Source organism: Macaca thibetana, chromosome 1, assembly GCF_024542745.1.
Source record: "Macaca thibetana thibetana isolate TM-01 chromosome 1, ASM2454274v1, whole genome shotgun sequence".
In the NCBI taxonomy this organism is placed as follows: domain Eukaryota; kingdom Metazoa; phylum Chordata; class Mammalia; order Primates; family Cercopithecidae; genus Macaca; species Macaca thibetana.
The window spans coordinates 36,867,276-36,889,415 of record NC_065578.1 but is presented as its reverse complement, the minus strand read 5'-3'; the positions used below and the strand labels follow the sequence as shown (position 1 = coordinate 36,889,415).

The window sequence follows — 22,140 nt, the reverse complement described above, 5'->3', positions numbered from 1 at the left end:
CTTAACAGCAGATTGGAAATGACAGAAGAAAGAATCAGTTAAGTTGAAGATCGATCAATATAAATGAACTAATCTAAAGAACAAAGAGAAAAAGATTAAATGGGTACATCATATGATTTTTATGCATATTCCTATTTCACAACTAATGTTCTAAAAGAAATTTCTGTACTAGGTGGCCTAGATGCCCTCTAAGCTACCCAGCCTAAGATTTCTGGGAATAATATCTCTTTAACATGTAACTGTGTTAAATAGCTTAGGAGTCTATTCTCTGGCCAAGACTATGACATATAACTATGGAGCTTTCTGGAGCCCTAGGGTCACCAGGAAAATACCCTGGCATAAGGGGACACCAAGTACTTATAAAAAAGGGAAGCCTTTCCTATCACAATTTATATAATCAAGAGAGAGAAGCACTATCCCTTGGGGTTTAATTATAGATTATGCTCCTGGTACCCAGTGTTTATCTCAGATGTAGAAATTGATTTTAGCCTTTCAAATTAAGGCCACAATTCCTTGAAGCAATAGCATTAATTTTTCTTTGCTTGAAAAAAAAAATTAGGGACATGTGCAGTGGCTCATGCCTGTAATCCCAGCACTTTGGGAAGCAGAGGTGGGTGGATGGCTTGAGCCCAGGAGTTTGAGACCAATCTGGGCAGCACAGTGAGACCTCATCTCTAGTAAAAGTAAAATATTAGCTGGTGTGGTCCCAGCTATTTGGCAGGCTGAGGCAAGAGGATTGTTTGAGCCCTGGAGTGAGCCATGATCATACCACTGCATTCCAGCCTGGGCAACAGAGCAAGACCCTGTCTCAAAAAAAAAAAAAAAAAAAAGAATAGGACTTGTTAAAATCAAATAGTAAATTTATATGAGATAATGATTTTATGGGTTTCTGAGCAGCCCATTTGTATGCATGTCCTAGAAATGAACTTTGGTTCGCTCAGATCTTTTGTTAGAGGAGGGTTGAAGGTGCTAGAGAATGGCCTTCTCGAAGCGTTTTGGCTGCTCAGCTCCAGGATCCTCCATCCTAGTCCCAGACAGCTACCTGTATTCTCCTCTTCTTTGCTCTTTGCTCCTTGCTCCAGGCCTGGAAAGCTCAGCCTGTTCTTGTCTTCTCTACTTGTGAAAGTTGTTCCTACACACTCTGATCCCAGCGTTTTTGCCCTGAAGCTTGGCGGGGGCTTCAGCATTTTCCTTTTTTTAAATTTTAACAAACTTTTTATTGTAGTACAATACACATACAGAAAAGCACATGTATTATAAATGTATAGCTTGATGAATCATCACAATTCATCACACCCATGTAACCAGCACCCCAATCAAAAAGAACATTCCCAGCCAGGCATGGTGGTTTACGCCTGTAATCCCAACACTTTGGGAGTTTGAGGTGGGCGGATCACCTGAGGTCAGGAGTTCGAGACCAGCCTGGCCAACATGGCTAAACTCCGTCTCTACTAAAAATACAAAAATTAGCCAGGCGTGGTGGCAGGCGCCTGTAATCCCAGCTACTTGGGAAGCTGAGGCAAGAGAATCGCTTGAACCCTGGAGGCAGAGGTTGCAGTGAGCTGAAATCGTGCCATCGCACTCCAGCCTGGGCGACAAGAGGGAAACCCCGTCTCAAAACAAAACAAAATAAAACAAACGAAAGAACATTCCCAGCACCCCAGAGGCCCCCCTACCACATACCCCCAAAAGCTATGATCTCTCCCTGCAGACAACCACTATTCTGATTTCTAACAACTAAGATTAGCTTTTCCTGGTTTTTTTTTTTTTTTATGCTTTTATGATTGGACTCATATACTTGTTTATGTCTGGCTTTTCTTCTTATAACATTATGTTTAAGAAATTAAGCCATATTCTTACATACAGTTACAGGTCATTCATTCTTGTTGTTGAACAATATTACACTAAGTGAATATACCACAATACACTAAATGAATATACCAATATTTGTTCTTTCTCCTGTTGGGCATTTGGATAGTTTCTAGTTTGGAGCCATTATGAATAGTGCTGCTGTGAACATTTTTGTACATATGTTTTGGAGGCACACAGCCCATTCCTTTTCTTCTCCCTAGTATTATTGAGAGATTAGGTTGGTTAAAAGTAATTGCCGTTGAAAGTAATGGCAAAAACTGCAAATACTTTTGCATCAACCTAATATCATTGACAAATATAGCTCATTCCTTTTTTTTTTTTTTTTTTTTTTTTTTTTTTGAGAAGGAGTCTCGCTCTGTCACCCAGGCTGGAGTGCAGTGGCCGGATCTCAGCTCACTGCAAGCTCCGCCTCCCGGGTTTACGCCATTCTCCTGCCTCAGCCTCCCAAGTAGCTGGGACTACAGGTGCCCGCCACTTTGCCCGGCTAGTTTTTTGTATTTTTTAGTAGAGACGGGGTTTCACCGTATTAGCCAGGATGGTCTCGATCTCCTGACCTTGTGATCCGCCTGTCTCGGCCTCCCAAAGTGCTGGGATTACAGGCTTGAGCCACTGTGCCCGGCCAGCTCATTCCTTTTTAATTATGTTACTACCTATAATGATTTATAAACAGAACAAAAATAATAACTATGGCCAGTCACGGTGGCTCACGCCTGTAATCCCAGCACTTTGGGAGGCCAAGGCGGGTAGATGATGAGGTCAGGAGATCGAGACCGTTTGGGCTAACACAGTGAACACTGTGTCATGGTTAACGAGGCTAACACAGCTAACCCCGTCTCTACTAAAAATACAAAACACAGAATTAGCCGGGCGTGGTGGCGGGCGCCTGTAGTCCCAGCTCCTCGGGAGGCTGAGGCAGGAGAATGGCGTGAACCTGGGAGGCGGAGCTTGCAGTGAGCCAAGATTGTGCCACTGCACTCCTGCTTGGGTAACAGAGCAAGACTCCAGCTCAAAAATAATAATATAATAATAATAACTGTGAGGAGATTGCAAAGCTTATGCTCAATGGTAGTTGTTAGTCAACTATTTTTCAAACTGGATTGCACCTTTTTATTGGGTTTTAAAATAGTGGTTTACAATCAGCATTTCAAAGACATAATAGAATAGAACAAAAATCAGAGGACATTGCACATAGTAAGGATAAGGTCTGTTTCATAGACTTGTTTCAGTTACATATATGGATATGTATATAATATGAAGAATATATGTATATACAGTGTAAAATGTATTTCTTTGTGTCACAATGAAAATTTGAAGGTCACACTGTTGGCCTATGAGTTTTAACTCTGTCTGGACTGGAAGCTGGAAGTTGTCCCACTAGATTTGAGATGGAGTCTCACTCCATCACCCAGGCTGGAGTGCAGTGACTTGATCTCGGCTCGCTGCAACCTCCACTTCCCAGGTGCAACTAATTCTCCTGCCCCAGCCTCCCGAGTAGCTGGGATTTGAGGCACACACCACCATGCTCAGCTAATTTTTGTATTTTTGGTAGAGACGGGGTTTCACCATGTTGGTCAGGCAGGTTGGTCAAGTCTCGAACACTTGACCTCAAGTGATCTGCCTGTCTCAGCCCCCCAAACTGCTGGGATTACAGGTGTGAGCCACTGCGCCTGGCCTCACATAATTTCTGACTTCAGCTTCTATCATATTGGCAATCAAGATCACTGAACTTAAAAAAAAAAAATCACTGAATTTCCCCTCCTTCAGCTGATAGACTTAGAATAGAATCATCAGCTGGTGGTGGGGGCTCATACTTGTAATCCCAGTGCTTTAGGAGGACCGCTTGAGGCCAGTTCAGGACCACGCTGGGCAACATAGCAGGACCTTATCTCTACTAACAATGATTTTTAAAAGCAGCCAGGCATGGTGGCATGTGCCTGTAGTTCCAGCTACTTGGGAGGCCGAGGGGATGATCTTGAGCCCGGGAGTTTGAGGTTACAGTGATTTGACTGTGCCACTGCACTCCAGCCTGGGTAACAGAGCTAGACCCTGTCTCAAAAAAAAGGGGTAGGGGGAGAATAATTGTTGCCTTTTGGCTCCAGTGGGCAATTTAATCTTTGAGCACATCTAGATTGGTGGACAGCCCCACTCGTCACCACACTTCTGCCCAATCCCAAAGTGATCCTTCTGAGTTCTCCCTTCTAGAAGCAGAGTTGTTGCAAAATGACCTTAAAACGTAAGTTGTCACTAGGGCAAGATCTGCCCTAAAATTAGGTTTTAGTTTGGTGTATATGGTGTGTTTATGTTATTTTCAATTACATGTGACCTTTGAACAACACAGGGGCTAGGGATGCTGGCCCCCCAACCCATACCCCCTGCACAACCAAATCCTAGTATAACTTTTGACTCCCTCAAAACTGAGCTAGCAATGGCCTTAGCCTACGGTGATTGGAAGCCTTACTGATAACATAAACAGTTTAGATTAGCAGATATTTTGAATGTTATATGTATTACATATTGTATTCTTAAAGTAAGCTAGAAAAAATAAAATGTTAAGAAAATCACAAAGAAGAGAAAATAAATTTACTTTTTATTAAGTGGAAGTAGATCATTGTAAAGGTGATTCATCCTCATTGTCTTCACATTGAGTAGGCAGAGGAAAAGGAAGAGGAGGGGTTGGTTTTGCTGTGTCAGGGGTGGCAGAAGTGGAAAAAAGTCCAAGTGTAAGTCCACTTGTGCAGTTCAAACACATATTGTTCAAGGGTCAGCTGTACTTGCTTTTCTTTACAAGTTGGTAGATTTCGTTTTTTTTTTTTTTTTTTTTTGAGACGGAGTCTTGCTCTGTCGCCCAGGCTGGAGTGCAGTGGCCAGATCTCAGCTCACTGCAAGCTCCGCCTCCCGGGTTCACGCCGTTCTCCTGCCTCAGCCTCCCGTGTAGCTGGGACTGCAGGTGTCCGCCACCTCGCCCGGCTAGTTTTTTTGTTTTTTTTTTAGTAGTAGAGACGGGGTTTCACCGTGTTAGCCAGGGTGGTCTCGATCTCCTGACCTTGGCCTCCCAAAGTGCTGGGATTACAGGCTTGAGCCACCGCGCCCGGCCACAAGTTGGTAGATTTCATGTAAAAATCAAAATTTCTGCATCTGATACGGTGGCTCACACCTATAATCCCAGCACTTTGGGAGGTTGGGGTGGGAGGATCCCTTGAGCCCAGGTCAAGACCAGGCTGGACAACATAGTGAGACCCTATATCTACAGAAAAATTAAAAAATTATCCAGATGTAGTGGCCCATACCTGTGGTCCGAGCTACTTGGAGGCTGAGGTGGGAGGATCGCTTGAGCCTGGGAGTTGAAGGCCACAGGGAGCTATGATCATACCACTGCATTCCAGCCTGGGCAATAGAATAAAGAAACCCTGTCTCAAAAAAAAGAAAATCAAAATTTTGCCACTTGAGTTCTGGTAATTCCTGGCCTGCATAGTCCCGTGACAGCATTTGGCTGAAGCCCTTGAGGTGACTGGCATGCATTCTCTCCAGTATGCCACAACCCACCTCCCTTGCTTCACGTATTTCTGTTCCTTGTCTGAACTTTGTAGGCAGTTGCCCTTACCACTCTTGCCCTACAGACTGTAGGGGTAGAGGTGGATTGGAGGTTGACCATGGATAGAAGAACTGTAGTCTTTTCCCTTCCCTGAACTAAAGTGAAGAGTGCTCATTTTAGTTAGTGCCTGTGGGGAGGCAGGCCCTCAGGGATTGTGTTGGGTTTTTCCCCCTCACATTTTACCTTTTGTTTTTAATGCCTCTGACCTTTTATTAAGTATAAAGCTATCACTATTATCATCATTGTCTTGTTTGATTTATTACCATGCATACATATTAGAATATCATAGATATTATGAAAGATATTCACAATGTTATTACACGAGGAAAGCAAGTTGCAGGGTAATGAATATTATATAATCTTTTTTCTTTTTTTTTTTGGATACAGAGTCTTGCTCTGTCACCTGGGCTGGAGTGCAATGGTGTGATCTTGGTTCACTGCAACCTCTGCCTCCCAGGTTCAAGCGATTCTCCTGCCTTAGCCTCCCAAGTAGCTGGGATTACAGGCGCCTGCCACCACGCCCTGCTAATTTTTGTATTTTTAGTAGAAACGGGGTTTTACCATGTTTGCCAGGCTGGTCTTGAACTCCTGACCTCAGGTGATCTGCCTGCCTCAGCCTCCCAAAGTGCTGGGATTACAGGCGTGAGCCACCACACCCGGCCTATAATCTCATTTTTTAATGTAAGATTTGGTCTTTTAGATCAGAAGTCAGCAAGGTTTTTTGGTAATGAGCCAGATAGTAAATATTTTAGGCTTTGTCGATCACATGGTCTATGTCACAACTAGTCAACTCTGCCATTGTAGCAAAAGTTGCACAGATAATATGTAAATGAATGCGTTTGCCTGTGTTCCAATAAAACTTTATTTACAAAAACAGGAAATAACTGGCAAGTCATAGTGTGCCAGTTCCTGTTTTAAAGTATTTGAGGGGCTGGGCATGGTGGCTCATGCCTGTAATCCTAACATTTTAGGAGTCTGAGGTTGAGTGGATTGCTTACGCCCAGGAGTTCAAGACCAGCCTGGGCAACATAGTGAGATTCTATCTCTATTAAAAAATAAATAAATAAAAATAAAATATTTGAGGACCCAAATCTTTAGTGTCTAAGGCTTAAGAAAATATGTGTTACTTTAAATAGCAAAAGGTAGAAACAAGATGCATAAAAAAGATTTTCTTTCTAGTTCTGCTGCTTTGAATGTGTTCTCTCATGGTGAAGAATTGTCTCAAGATGGCCAATCTCACATCTTTGTCTTTCTCCAATAGACCCAGGGCCAGGACCTCAGCACAATTTCACCAGCAATCATCTTTGAATCAATGTTCCAGAATTCAGATGATACGGCAATTCAGGAAGATCCTCAACAGACAGGTTTGTCACATGGACTCTTTCTACTCACATCTCAGCACTTGCTGACACACTGAGTCATAGGCACAATGAATCATTCTAGTTAGCTTAAATGAAGTGAGCTTTCTATAAAGGGTCAGAAAAGTTTGAGTCTTTCAGTTTAATTCCATCTTTTCCCCTACTTCCCTCAGTCCTGAAGAAGAGAGTCTCCTTTCCCAGAATCTTTTGTTGGCTGTAAAAAACAAAATGGGAGGAGCTGTGAGCTCTTTCTTCTGCTTTTTTTTTTTTTTTTTTTTTGAGACAGCGTCTCATGTTGTCACCAGGTGGGAGTGCAGTGGTGTGATCTTGGCTCACTGCAACCTCCACCTCCAGGCTTAAGTGATCCTCCCACCTCAGCCTCCCGAGTAGCTGGGACCACAGGCATGTGCCACCACACCCAGCTAATTTTATTTTATTTTATTTTTGGTGGAGATGGGATTTTGTCATGTTGCCCAGGCTGCTTTCAAACTCCTGAGCTTAGGCAATCCACCTGCCTCAGCCTCCCAAAGTTCTAAGACTACAGGCATGAACCACCGTGCCCAGCCTTGTGAGCTCTTTCTTCTGATGTGATACACTGTCTATGAATGAACAGGACCCACAAATTCACAAATTTCAGATGCATCCATCATACTGTGTTTGATGAAAATTTGTCTGTAAAACTTCCCATTAGTCAGAAAATATATTCACTAGTTATATCAAAAAAAGGATGTTTAGTCTCTTTGCCAGAAAAGCCTTAAGACACTTTTTAAAATGGTTAGACCTATAGTGGGTCTTCACATTTAGGAAGTGAGGTTGATGGTGAAACTTGATACTTTGACCAGAGGTGTCACTAAATGAAAATGACAGAAAGCTGGCCTGCTAGCTATGAAGAGATGAGTTCAGTGGACTTCAGCTGTGTTTTGTTTAGCCCATAATGACTGTTTTTGTGGCTCATCTAAGGCTTGGGATATGTATATATATATTTCTATTTCTTTTTCTTGCCAGCTTCCTTGATTGAAAGTTTTAATGGTGATGCAGAGTCAGTCAGTGATGTTCCGCCATCCACAGGAAATTCAGCATCTTTATCTCTTCCACTTGTACTGCAGCCTGGCCTCTCCGAGCCACCCCAGCCTCTACTACCTGCCTCAGCTCCGTCTGCTCCTCCGCCTGCTCCTTCCCTAGGACCTGGCTCCCAGCAAGCTGCATTTGGCAACCCCCCTGCTCTCTTACAACCTCCAGAAGTGCCTGTTCCCCACAGCACACAGTTTGCTGCTAATCATCAAGAGTTTATTCCGCACCCCCAGGCACCGCAGCCCATCGTACCAGGACTTTCTGTTGTTGCTGGGGCTTCTGCATCAGCAGCGGCAGTGGCATCAGCTGTGGCAGCACCAGCCCCACCACAAAGTACTACTGAGCCCCTGCCAGCCATGGTCCAGACTCTGCCCCTGGGTGCCAACTCTGTCCTAACTAATAATCCCACAATAACCATCACCCCGACTCCCAACACAGCTATCCTGCAATCCAGCCTAGTCATGGGAGAACAGAACTTACAATGGATATTAAATGGTGCCACCAGTTCTCCACAAAACCAAGAACAAATTGTAAGTATTATGTATAAATATACCCAGTGGGGTGAAGTGTGTTTACATAGGTGACGTGTTCAGAAGTTTTTACTTCAAAAAGAAAAGTGGCTGTCATATCCACCATGAAACTTGTCAATGACTACCTTTTAGTCATTTTCCACATAATCAAGTGGTATAAATGTAGGAAATGCTGTGGTCAGTACCTACAATAAGGAGGCAGAGAAACAGTCTTTATCTAGCAGGAGGCACTCGAACAAATATTCCTACTGATACTGGAATCTAATCACATCTTCTAGTATAAAAAAGCAGTCAGCAAACTCCAGAGGCCCCAGAATATTCCAGAAAAAGAAGGTTGTCTTCAAGGCAGAGTCAGACTGATGTGAGGGACTGATGTGACCCAGTCAGATGGCACCGGATAGCAGTGGCCAAGTCAGAGAACTAATCTGCTCCCACAGCCCATCATAGAATCATTTTCTGAGGAAGTGCTTGGTCTTGATGACTAGGGAAATGACTTGGTCTTTCAGTTAATGCTTCATGGTGAAGAATTGTCTCAGGGTGGCCAATCTCACAACTTTGAAAGCCTGATATTTGCCATATACCACACTGAATATCTGGAGGATACAGAAAAGAGAAAAAAAACATGATTTTTTTTTTATAAAAACGTATATTCTAGTTAAAGAGGCTAAAAATGCCAAAAAGAAAGTTAATATTACCAGTAGATTAAGTACTAAATACTAATAACGATAATTTAAAAAAACATCAACAGCTATTATTTATTGAGTCCTTACTATGTGTAAGGACTTATGTGCTACATATTTTTTAAAATTGAGGATTTGCAACGTGTCAGTTATTACCTATGTACATTATTTTTAGATTACTTTTTTTTGGACTTTATTGAACAGATGGTACAGAGAGTTTCCATAAACCTTTCTCCATCCCCAGTTTCCCCTCTTATTATTATCATTATTATATATTTTGAGGCAGGATCTGGCTCTGTCACCCAGGCTAGAGTGCAGTGGTGCTATCTCAGCTCACTGCAACCTCCGCCTCTCGAGCTCAAGCCATCCTCCCACCTTAGTCTCCTAACTGGGACTACAGGCACCCACCACCACGACTGGCTAATTTTTTGTATTTTTTATAGAGATGGGGTTTCGCCATGTTGCCTAGGCTGGTCTTGAACTCCTAGACTCAAGCGATCTGCCTGCCTCAGTCTCCCAAAGTGCTGGGACCATAGGCGTGAGCCATCATGCCCAGCCCTCCCTCCCCTATTATTATTATTATTTTTTATCTGTATCATCTTGTGTTTGTCCCCTATTACTAACATCTTGCAACAGTGTGGTACATTGGTTACATCTGATGAACCAGTATTGATACATTATTATTATCTAAAGTCCATAGTTTACATTAGGGTCCATTCTTTGTGCTGTACAGTTCTACTGGTTTTGACAAATGCGTAATGTCATCTATCTACCATTATAATATCCAGAATAGTTTCACTTTTTAAAAAATTCCTTGTCCTTCACTTATTCATCCCTGCTACGTCTTCCCCCTCCCCTAGTAATCATTGATATTTTTACTATCTCTGTATACCTGCAGCTCTGTGTGTCACACAAAGCACATTTTAACATATTACAACAATCCTAGGAGGTAGGTCTAATTTTCCCAATGGAGGGCAGAGGTCCAGAGAGGTTTGGTGACTGGCTGAAGTTCCCACAGCTCACAAGTGGCAAAGCTGGGATTTAAGCATAAGCAGATTGATCCCAGAGTTGGTGGCTCTTGGCCACTGCGTTGAGGGGTTCAGACACTAATGGTTTGTTGGGTGACCATACAGGTCAGGTGAGCCTTGAGATACGGGTAGGAATTAGATGGAGAAAAGGATGGTACTAAGTTGGAGAATCTAGAGGTGGATGTATGCTACTATCAGACACACTAGAAAGGCGATTTGGGGCTCAATAGGGAGAACCCTCAAATTCCAGAAGTAGGCTGCCAATCCTCTCTAGATCTAGAGAGCCTGTTTCCATTTCTAGATAGCCAGAGTCATTGGAAAGGGCTTTCCAGTGTTGTGACCCAGCCCGCCTCCATGTGGTTTTTATTGTTTTCTCTGGCCCTGTCCTGGGGTGCTGAGTGAAACAAGTCATCCCTTTTCTTTTCAGGTATTTAAATATGGGTCTCACTTCTCCTTTTTTTTTCTTTTTTTTTGAGTCAGATTCTTGCTTTGTTGCCCAGGCTGGAGTGCAGTGGTGCAGTCTTGGCTCACTGCAACCTCTGCCTCCTGGGTTCAAGCGATTCTCCTGACTCAGCCTCCCGAGTAGCTGGGACTACAGGCACGCACCACCACGCCTGGCTAATTTTTGAATTTTTAGTAGAGACAGGGTTTCGCCGTGTTGGCCAGGCTGGTCTCCAACTCCTGGCCTCAGGTGATTTGCCCACCTTGGCCTCCTAAAGTGCTGGGATTACAAGCGTGAGCCACCATGCCCGGCCTCCATTATTATTTTATAGTATCATCTGCTATATAACTTAGCCAGAAGCTTTCACTTTCCTCCCACACTCATCTTAGAGGCACTTTTTAATTTCCTTTTTAGAGAGATAAAAGACAAAGCTGCCTCAAGATAAGACTTCAAGAAAGTAGAAACCTTTTAGCCCATGTAATAGGAAGTATAGTAGAGTGATAAGGGTGACTTTCTGGGCATGGGTTTGTAGTCCTGCTTAGTCATAATATAAATAATGAATGTTCTCGAACTCCTGACCTCAGGTGATCCACCCGCCTCGGCCTCCCAAAGTGCTGGGATTACAGGTGTGAGCCACCATGCCCGGCCTTAAATAATAATGTTTACTGAATGTTCACCATGCGCCAAGTGTCCTACGTGCATCATCTCATTTCATCCTCACAGGGGCCTTTGAAAGGTTTTTGGTTATTGTCTTAGTCCATTTTCTGTTGCTTAAAACAGAATACCCCAAACTGGGTAATTTATAAAGAAAACACATTTATTTCTTAGAGTTATGGAGGCTGAGAAGTCCAAAGTTGAGGGGCCACATCTGGAGGGCCGCCCTGCTGGTGTGGAACCCTCTGCAGAGTCCTGAGGCAGCACAGAGCATCACATGGCAAGGGGTTGAACATCCTAGCTCGGGACTCTCTTCTTATTATTTATTTATTTTATTTATTTTTATTTTTTTGAGATGGAGTCTCACACTGTCGCCCAGGCTGGAGTGCAGTGGCGAGATCTTGGCTCACTGCAACCTCCACCTCCCAGGTTCACACCATTCTCCTGCCTCAGCCTCCCGAGTAGCTGGGACTACAGGCACCCACCACCACGCCCAGCTAATTTTTTATATTTTTAGTAGAGACAGGGTTTCACCATGTTAGCCAGGATGGTCTCCATCTCCTGACCTTGTGATCCGCCCACCTTGGCCTCCCAAAGTGCTGGGATCACAGGTGTGAGCCACCACTGTGCCCGGCCTTTTTGTTTGTTTGTTTGTTTAAGAGAGAGAATCTCACTATGTTCCAGGCTGGGCTGGCCTTAAACTCCTAGGCTCAAGCGATCCTCCCTCAGTCTTCCAAATAGCTGGGACTATAGGCATGTACCACCACACCCTGCTTCTCTTACTCTTCTTATAAAGCCACCAGTCCCACTCCCATGATAACCCATTAATCCATGAGTGAATTAATTCACATGACCCAGTCACCTCTTAAAAACCCAGCCTCTCAATACTGCCACACTGGGGATTAACTTTCAACATGAGTTTTGGAGGGGACAGATACTCCATCCATAGCAGTTATTATTCCTGTTTTTATAGGTGGGGAAACAAGACTCTAAGAGGTTAAATCACATGCTCAACATCAACAACTAATAAGTGGCAGAGCTTGGACTTGAATCCAAGTGTGGCCAAATCTAGGGCCCACCCTTGAACTATGCTGTGCACCTTATAGCACAAGGCCTTTACAGGGCTGTCTGCCTGTGAGAGGAAGCCTTAGCCTGTCCTTGGCATGCAACTTAATCTCTGAGGGGAAAAAAAGAACTTTCCAGCTTTCTTAGAAGTATTGGGAGGCAGCAGGGAAGGTGGAGAATCTGAAGGAAAGCTAGCCCTGGGATCCCTCTGAGAAGACCATCTGCTTGAGAAAAGCAACCTTGGAGGAGGAGGAGCCTTTGGATACAGAACCTACTGGATTAGGCAGCTGGGAGCCAGCCAACTAGTAGCGTACAAAGCTAGCTACGTTGTCAGCACTGAATGTCAAACAGTGCAGTGACCTCATGTCAGAGCACAAACAAAACATCACTCAGTACAAAAACCCCTGAACACTAAGGGTTTTCTGTCTTCTTGGATGACCATTACAATCAGGGAGGCTTCAGGTCCCTGGGGATCTGCCATATTACAGTGGCTATAAATGGGATTTCTTTTTCTTTTTTCAGCAGCAAGCATCTAAAGTTGAGAAGGTGTTTTTTACCACTGCAGTACCAGTAGCCAGTAGCCCAGGTATGTAATTCCATGTTAGCCTTAAGAGAAGGCAACTCTGTGGGCCCCTTGAGGCACAGCTAATTACTGCTTTGTCCCAGTTTCTAAAACTTTAAAAATCTTTAAACAGCCTCAGTTAAATTCTTCACATTGTATTGTTGGCTAGAGTATTTCATATTCTCACAACTATTAAAAGTTAGTATACTTCTGGCCAAAATACTGTGTTTAACATTCTTTAGTAACAGTTCTTTCTCTTTCAGATACAGCTTTAAAATGTAGCCAGAAAAAAATTTTTGAATCACAGTTAATGCTAAAGAGGGCAGTTGTTAATTCACTGGACTCTTTTCTAATTACAGTAATGAAGAAATAGCATCTGGGTCAGAGACACATAGAGAGCTGAAAGTTCCTTTTATTCAAATTCTTTATTTTATCGATTAAGACACTGGGACCCAGAAAAATTAAATGACTCCCCCAAGGTTATAAGTGAATTTATGGTGGAACCAAAGCACTAGTTGTCAGGCCTCCCAGTTCCCACCCTGTTCTCCTGCTCATTGGCCTTTGTTTTGTTTTGTTTTTGAGACAAGGTCTTGCTGTCACCCAGGCCACAGTGTGGTGGCACGATCACAGCTCACTGCAGCCTGGACCTCCTGGGCTCAGGCAGTCCTCTTGCCTCAGCCCCCCCAAGTAGCTGGGACCATAGGCATGCACCACCATGCCTGGTTAATTTTTCTTTTTCTTTTTTTTTTTTTTGAGATGGAGTCACGTTCTGTTGCGGAGGCTGGAGTGCAGTGGCGCAATCCCGGCTCACTGCAACCCCTGCCTCCCAGGTTCAAGTGATTCTCATGCCTCAGCCTCCCAAGTAGCTGGGATTCCAGGCACTCACCACCATGTCCAGCTAATTTTTGTATTTTGAGTAGAGACAAGGATTCACCATGTTGGCCAGGCTGGTCTCGAACTCTTGACCTCAAGTGATCTGCCCACCTTGGCCTCCCAAAGTGCTGGGATTACAGGCATGAGCCACCAAGCCCGGCCTAATTTTTCTTTATTATGTGTAGAAACAAAGTCTCACTATATTGTTCAGACTGGTCTCAAACACCTGGGCTCAAGAGATCCTCCCTCCTCAGCCTGCCAAAGTACAGGGATTACATACAGGCATGAGCCACTGCACCTGGTCCTTCCCATTGGTCCTTAGCTCTGTCAAGACACACAAAGTCTGGCTGAATATGGAGCAAGTGTTCGCACAACACATGAAAGAGAGATGAGTAAGATGTCCTAAAGGAGCTCAGAGTCTCCTGGGCAGGCAGAACCAAGCAGGTCCTGTACCGCAAGGAGAGAGGTGTGGAAGGAAGATAGCAGCACTGTGCATGTGTGCTGGGAAGCTGGGTACGTGCTTCATCCAAGCTAGCCCTCTGCATAGGCCTACAGAAGTGGGGGAGTGAGCTAGGTCTTGAAAGATGAGTGTCAGTTCTCCAGAAGAGTAGTGTCCAGGGATTTTAGGCATAAGGAAGAGCCCACAGGCCCAGGGATGTAAAGAACGTGTCAGGAACAAGGTAGGCATCCACATGGAGGGTGCAGTGGAGAATGACTGGAAATGAAGCTGGAAATACAGGGTGCATCTAGATTGTGTGTGTGGCTTTCTAAGGAAAGGGGACTTTGTCTTCGGCTGGGGAGTGTCCCTCTTTTACCTCAGAGCGCATGTGGTCCAATTTAAAGCAGAACAAACCCCGAAGTGTGGTGACCATCCTTCCCATGGTTCCCATGGCAATCTGCTCTCACCTAGCCCGTGTATCCCTGTCCCTCATGCTCCTGCCTCTGCAGCTACTTGAAGAGCAGTCTCTCTTGCCTCTCTCGCAGGGAGCTCTGTCCAGCAGATTGGCCTCAGTGTTCCTGTGATCATCATCAAACAAGAAGAGGCATGTCAGTGTCAGTGTGCATGCCGGGACTCTGCAAAGGAGCGGGCAACCAGCAGGAGAAAGGGCTGCTCCTCCCCACCCCCTCCAGAGCCGAGCCCTCAGGCTCCTGATGGGCCCAGCCTGCAGCTCCCAGCGCAGACTTTCTCTTCAGCCCCTGTTCCCCAGTCATCATCCTCTACCATACCCTCCTCCTGTGAGCAAAGCCGGCAAGCAGAGACTCCTTCAGACCCTCAGACAGAAACGTTAAGTGCCATGGATGTGTCAGAATTTCTGTCCCTCCAGAGCCTGGACACTCCGTCCAATCTGATTCCCATTGAAGCACTACTGCAGGGGGAGGAGGAGATGGGCCTCACCAGCAGCTTCTCCAAGTGAAGGGCCCGTGTGTGCTCACCTGCGGGAAAAAGTGGGTGAGCAGGAGGCATGAGGTACAATGCCTGCCATCATGGGTCAGAAATTTGAAGGATGAAGAAATCTACTGTTTGAAATCCTCACCTTTCAGACGTATTTTCTTTATTCACATCCCAGGAGCATCCATTTTAAGGAACTAATCTTTGGAAAAAAACAAAAAACAACAAAAAAAGCTAAGTTATAAGTGAACTGTTTGGCTGCACTGTATGTCACTTTTGCTTGTTGTCATGTGAACTTGGAAACTAAGGTTACTCGTGTGCATAAAAATTCTAAATGAAAGGGTGTGGTTTCCATCAATCTGATGCTGCCCATCGCTTGCACTGGGGTCTTTGTGGATTGGGCAGGAGAGTTCAGTGTGTTGGGTGTTGCTCCTTCCTGTGTGTCTTTTGAATCTGAGGCTGACATTTGCTTGGAAGGCCAGACCCTTGCTTCATCAGAGAGGGCAGTGGCGAAGGCCAGTGAGGCAGCTGTGAGTTGGACAGGGTTCAGGTGAGATGGTGTTGTCATTTGTGCTTAGTGTTGGTGGTGCTCAGGGTGGATGACACGGGTCGTTCTGCAGCCCGCTTCAGCACAAATAGGCAGTTTAAGGCCTGGCTTACAGGCTGTGGGGTTGATCTGGCTCTGCAGAGGCCCTAGGCAGCTTGTTGACTGCTGTCTGTCGATGACATGTGCAAAGCAGGTTCTAGCAACATGATCACTGTCTTTGCCTTCCTGGTTCTTTCTCTCAGTTGGTTGCCAGGGCTTGCAGATCGCAGTGAATTTTCCTTGGGGAACATCGCTGTTTTGTCCTAGAGAGAACTTGTGGCTTATGGCCAGTTGCTGTTTGGTGGTCTGCCTTCTTTTTAATGGTATTTTCTTCCTCAGAGCAGAAGGGCCGCATTTTGCTTATCAGAAGAAGGTGCAGATTTAAGGGAATTCGTATGAGGTGGCATATAATTGGCAGGCCAGGTGTCCTGGTTCCAGGTTCCAGCCAGGCTTTGGGTTGCCCCCTCCATCTCTGCCCCCCTCTGGATTTTGCATACAGCCTCATACAGTGCAAACAAGGATGTGACTTGCTCAGCTTAGTCATGTGATTTATTTTAAAAAAAAGAAAAAAAAGAAAAATCACAAAACGATGATCTTCTACTCAGGGTATAGCAAAACAAAAAAATTCCCTTTCCACCAAAAAGCCTGAAATGTTGCAATAAGTTATCTCATTTGGAATGTTTCACTAAGTTGTGTTATAGGAAAAAATTGTGTGTGTGTGTGTGTATAGAATTATATCCATCTGTCTGCCTTTGGCTCCAAGTCATTGCCTCTTAAAATAAAAGATACAGTCCACACTAGCATGAAGGTTTCTCTCAACAGGCTATATTAACATAGTCATGAGTGCTGACCAAACTCACCAAGCTCAGAGGCCAGGCATGGCCCAAGGTGCAGAATAGGCCTCTGCCTCCCAAGAGCCATTTCCCTGCCCTGAGCAAAGAGTGGTGGTCCACAAACAAGGCTGCTCTTCCAAACTGACAGTGTCAGGCAGGAAGCAGCCATAATTTTGCCTTGCATTTTCATTCCCTAATGTAAAGGGATCTGCATTGGTCACTCTCCTGTTCTCTGAGCCATTGCTCAGGGCCAGCCAAGACATTATTGAGAGCAGATAATTTACCTTGGAGCCAGGGGCCCTCCCTGGCTTTAGCAAGGATGTTCAGGGACAGACAAAGAGGGCAGTGGTGGTGAATGTTGTTACTGCCATGAGGAGAAATGGTCTTACCTACAAGCAGCCAATTTCTCATTCCAGGACTCTAGCCAGAAGAATTGACTTCTTTTTTTTTTTGAGACGGAGTTTCGCTTTTGTTGCCCAGGCTGGAGTGCAGTCGCCCGATCTTGGCTCACCGCAACCTCTGCTTCCCAGGTGCAAGCAATTCTGCCTCAGCCTCCCGAGTAGCTGGGATTACAGGCGTGCACCACCACGCCTGACTAATTTTGTATTTTTAGTAGAGACAGGGTTTCTCCATGTTGGTCAGGCTGGTCTCGAACTCCCAACCTCAGGTGATCTGCCCGCCTCGGCCTCCCAAAGTGCTGGGATTACACGTGTGAGCCACCGTGCCTGGTCTAGGGAATTGACTTCTTTTTGACCTTCTGCACTCCCTTCTCCAAAAGGATTGTGGCTTCTGATGACCACTGACCTCAGCAGAAGTTGATAAGGCAGGAGGAATTTCCTGTTAACACAGTGGGTTAGTCCTCCTGGAAAACCAGCTGCTGAGCATGAGTTTTCCTTGGATCTCTCTGGGCCTTGCACCCACAGGAAGCTTTGAGGTAGGGCCCTTGGTGTTTACAACTTCTGAGAGAGTAGTGATGGGACCCCAAAGTAAGCTAGTATCAGAGGGCAGTAATGACCTTCCCATATGCCCATCCTGTGGTCACCTGGGATTTGGGTTCCCTGGGAGTGGAGGTGGGAAATAGGAGCCCAGGGAAGGAGATTTGAAGCACCCATGGTTTAAATATCGACTCTTCCTGGCTAGCCAGGGCGTGCTCATGTTGGGGCCTACCCAGGTCAGTGGCCTTTTCACTCTCAAAGATCAGGGGTGACGAAGCAGCATCTTAAACAGTGTTTAGGCTGACAGATTTTTCCAGTTGAAGAAGCTGAAGTATCTGCCTTTTGAGGGTGACTTTAGATTACAAGAAAGACTATCAGATCCAATCAGCTTTTGAAAAATCAGGAATGTGCTTAAAATGCCAGTGAGTTGTGAAGATCAGGTTTATTTCCCAGGGTAGGCAGTCTTCCTTTCCCTCCTTTTCCAGTTCTTTTTTCCTACCTGCCCTTTTGTAAGCCTGGTCTCTAGTGCCAAGGACCTTGGAAGAAAGAGGGCCCCTAGCTAAGCTGGAGCCAGAAAGAACCTTCATGGTGAGTGTGGTTTCCCAAACGTGGGAAATGAACCTAGGGTGAGATTAGGGAGGATTTGTAGAATTCTAGCAGGTAAAAATCAAGCCTTTTTCCTCTCCCATAGTAAACTTAACCATTTTCATCCTGTACATTATCTTCTAGTTCCTACTAACATCTCCAGTTAGACAACCGCTTCAAAGGGTGCTTAGCACCAGGGATTGGGGTTCATGGACTTAGGAGGTGGTAAGGAAACTGACTGGCACCACCAAACTGCCTTAGTGAACTTGGCCCTTCCCAGACAGGTAGGTTGGGCATTGAGGGAAAGTGGCCCAGTCTTTCCTGGCAGGGTCTGGCCAGTCTCATGGGAGCACCACTAGTGTGGTGACAGAAGTGGTGTCATTTATTGAATTCCACCTCCGTTTAGAAGGAGATCATGGTACAAAGCCCAGGAGGGGCCTTAAGATGTGAAGATCTCTCTGAGTAAAAGGCAAGGGGCTTCTCTTCTTCACCTCTGGGATAGGTGGTAGATCGGAGAGTTTTATTTTCAGGGTCAAGGCTGTGGACTGATGGGGATATTGGAGGGTGGGTGGGTTTTCCTGAGAGACTTTGTATAATGCTGAATGTGTCCAGAGGGACAAGTTTGCAGAACCTCATATTGGTATATTAAAGAAATAATAAAATAAAAAAGCACTTTAGGTTATTTTATCTTTAACCCGATTGCTGCAATTTCTTTTGTGTGTATATATACATATATATACTTTCCACAAAGTTTATTTTTTGCTCAGAATAAAAAGTTAAATTGAGGTGTGACAAGAAAAGCACTTACCTTGGTGCAATATGTGTAGCTTGATGGTCGTTGTCCCATGTGGCCCTGGCCTGGCCGCGTTTTTCCGCTCAATCAGCCCTGTGCTATGAGGCTGTCCATAGAGAAACACTATTATGCATTCTCAGCAACCGCTCAATCTATGCAAGCCTTCCCTGTGTGCCCCAGGGCGCCCCCTCAGGCTCTCTGAAGAACTGCTGTGGGTCCTGTTTTCTGCTGACTGTTGAGGCCCTTTTTCATCACTTCTTGGTCTCTCGCCATCTTTTCCCTCTTCACCATTACAAAATGATGCCTGAAAGGAAGGAACAGATTGTTCCTAGGTAGAAACCTGGCACCTTCTAGACTTTGATATTTGTAATCACATCCATTGTCCTTAAAGACTTTTCCAGAGTCATTGAAACCATTGATTTGTGGAACTGCAACAGTATTTCTCAAGAGTTTACAATTGTCTTACACCACCAATCAGAAATATGTTTGGGGGGGCATGGGTGGCAGGGGGCAACATGAGCCATTTCCATACTGGTCCCCATACTACCTGTGTTGGTTCCTTAAGCAAAAAGGCCTCCAGCCTTCATTAAATCCTATAAACAAACATTAAATCCCATGAATCATTATCAACTTTCTTCCTTTATTCCACCTCCCCGATTTTATCTTCAATTCTCAGGCTATAGAATAGATGAGTTTTAAAATATACTTCAGCCACCCTTTACTCCATCTCCCCCACTTTATCTTCAATTCTCAAATTCTCAGGCTATAGAATAGGCAAGTTTTAAAATATAATTCAGCCAAAGCAGAAAGATTTTCATAGATCTAATATGCAAATGGTTCTGCTGGGACATAGATCAGAAATTATCTGTTCCTTAATATTTCGGGGTGGAGGCAACAAAACTGGAGCATATTTCTGATTGGTTAGCCATATTAGCCTGTTTCCTCTTGCATGTTTTTTTAGGGAGGGAGGGGGTCCTGTATTTCTTCTCATGCCCTTAGGGGAAGCCAACGACCACTGGGCATTTCTCACTGTTACTCCTGTTCAAGAGAGGGCTTCTCAGTCTGCACTGAAAAATGCAAATTAAACTGGATCTTTATGTCAATGTGTACATAGTACAAGCTTTTCTACTGGAATTGAGGTTCAAAACCACATGCTGCCCTTTTGGTGGTGTGCCTGTTGGGCCAAAATTGGGCGATCACGTAGTGTCCCTTTCTCAGCTCAATGCAGTTTCTACTTTTTCTTATGGGAAAATTTTTCATAAAACCTTTTTGCACCAAAACCCAGGGGTGTTTTTTGCAATATCCTTGTTATCCTCGTAGTGTGCCAAGTCAGAGGCTTCTCTTGCCCTTTTCCTGCTGTGTTCTCAGGCCTCCCAAGGGCTGTTTGACTCAACAGTCTACATCCTTAGTTGTGTTTTGGAGAATGTGAGGGTGGGGGTCAGAGTTCAAAGCGTCTGTTCCCTTTTCCTGTGAACTCTTCCTAGTCCGTTTGGGGAAGGTGGCTGGCAACAGATTGTTGCTTAATCTCTGGCTCAGATCTTCTAGCCAGGAAAGGCAAGAGCCCCCAAGAGCCCTCTTTTTTTTTGACATACACTAATCATTGGCCGGGGTCTTGGTGACAACTTTTAAAATCCCAAATAGTTTTATTTGGATTATGTAAAAGTAAGTGTGAAACATGGGAACAACAGACTTCCACTGAGCGATATGAAAACGTTACAGGTTCAGTACTTCCAAAGGAAGAAACCTCCAAACCCAAAAAAGAATAAATACGAATTTGTATTTTTGAAGAATGTGAAATAATGGTGTTTGCTTAATTGCTCATTTTGTATAAACTTAATATTGTACTTTAAAATATCTGCTAAGAAGTGAAAATTTAACTTTTTGGAATTGAAAAAGCAATATTAAATACTAATGAAATCCTAATTAAATGCTTATTTAAATCTGGTAGTATCTGTGGCATTTCTTCCCAACCCTGTCTATAGTTGACATTTTTCCACCATTCCCCCCTTCCCAGCCATCAGTCTTGGAGAGGGAGGGGACAGAAAGGAAACGTCGGTCACCAGGAGAGTCTGCAGGTTTCCTTTTAATCAAGGCTCTGCTGAAGGTGTTTTGTGGGGCTAAAAGCCCCCAAAGCATGAAATGGACATGTAACATCACCTGGATCCCCCACAGCAGGCCAGACCACTCTGGCGAGCACTGCTGGTCTACCCAAATCTGGGTAATCAGACTGGGTATTCATTGGCTACATTTCAAAGCACAGCACTGCTTCCAGCCAGGATGAAGTGGGAGTGAACCCAGCTGCTAGCAGAGCTGCCATTCCAGGCTGAGAGCCAGCCAAGTACCAGCCACTGCCAGTGAAGACTGGCCCCTTTACTGAAGGGAGTTGTTCAGAGTCCAGCCACCGGCCCTGGGGAGGGAGAGAAGTCAGGGCATCCGGCTTGGGGATGGTCAGGGCTCCGCAGCTCCATCGCCAGCATCCTTTGGAAAGCCGCCTCTGGTGGCGACAGCCGGCTGCGGGGGCGCTCCAGGTTTGGCTGAGACGTTCTAGTTGGAACAGAAAGGAAAAAAGTGAGGCTGGGAGGAAAGGCCTTGGATTAGGCCCCACAAGGATATGGCCATTTGGCATTTGGATAGTATTAACTTTTTCGAAACCTCTCACCACATCAACGGAGGTTAGGGACAAAGCAGTGGAGAGATACTTCCCCTCTCCAGGGTAAGCTAGGGCTTGGCCAGCCTAGCCAGTGGGCAGACCCCACCCCACCCCGGCCCAGCCCAGGGTGGGCACTAACCCCGCCACCAGCCGGCTCCGGGCGCCGGCGGCCCAGCTGCCGTAACATCTCCTCGCAGGCTGCGATGGTGTCCAGGAGCTGCCGCTGCCGCTGCTCCACCGCGTCCAGCAGCTGCTGGGCGCGCTCCTCCCGGGGCGCCTGCGGGGGTGGCCTCCCGCCGAGCCCCAGCCCCGCCTTCCCGCGGTCCACGCCGGCAGCCTCCCTGCCCGAGCAAGAGACAGACGGTCAGGGCCGGCGCTTGCGCGGGGCCGAGCCCCTTCCCCCCGCCCCGACGGGCCCCCTCTCACCCCCGTGACCAGTCTGAGCCCGGGCCCCATTCCATCTCCGCTTGCGCGGCCCGACCACCGCCCCCCTTTCGGCCGCCCCCCTCCCCAGCGCTGTGTTAGGGCTCCGCAAGGCCGGGCCCCGCCCCGTCCCCACCGGTCTCCTTCAATCCTCCTGGGGGTCGTGGTCCCTTTAAGCTGCCCGGCGCAGAGGTGGGGCCGAGTCTCCCGGACCGGAA

At 45.7% G+C, this 22,140-nt stretch overlaps 3 protein-coding genes across 5 annotated transcripts in view; 1 reads left to right on the top strand and 2 right to left on the bottom strand.

Annotated features, from left to right (window-relative positions):
• Positions 1-20,796, top strand: part of MTF1 (metal regulatory transcription factor 1) — a 52,653-nt gene extending 31,857 nt beyond the window's left edge. For both annotated transcript variants that reach the window (XM_050798234.1, XM_050798244.1), the window contains exons 8-11: positions 6,726-6,828; positions 7,828-8,423; positions 12,815-12,878; positions 14,712-20,796. In XM_050798234.1, the coding sequence (XP_050654191.1) occupies positions 6,726-6,828; positions 7,828-8,423; positions 12,815-12,878; positions 14,712-15,142 (1,194 nt within the window). In that variant the 3' untranslated portion in view covers positions 15,143-20,796. The remainder of the gene's footprint in view (positions 1-6,725; positions 6,829-7,827; positions 8,424-12,814; positions 12,879-14,711) is intronic.
• The window catches only part of UTP11 (UTP11 small subunit processome component), a 594,364-nt gene that overhangs the window by 192,524 nt on the left and 379,700 nt on the right, over positions 1-22,140 (bottom strand). The window lies entirely within an intron of this gene.
• On the bottom strand, positions 20,913-22,125 carry C1H1orf122 (chromosome 1 C1orf122 homolog). Of its 2 annotated transcripts, none has more exons than XM_050801166.1 (3): positions 22,059-22,125; positions 21,639-21,840; positions 20,913-21,393 (listed from the first exon to the last, which is right to left on the bottom strand). In XM_050801166.1, the coding sequence occupies exons 2-3, from the start codon at positions 21,684-21,686 to the stop codon at positions 21,298-21,300; spliced, it is 144 nt and encodes a 47-aa protein (XP_050657123.1). In that variant the 5' UTR covers positions 21,687-21,840; positions 22,059-22,125; the 3' UTR covers positions 20,913-21,297. The 2 variants fall into 2 exon arrangements, with proteins under 2 accessions (XP_050657123.1, XP_050657118.1); XM_050801161.1 differs by having other exon boundaries at positions 21,926-22,074.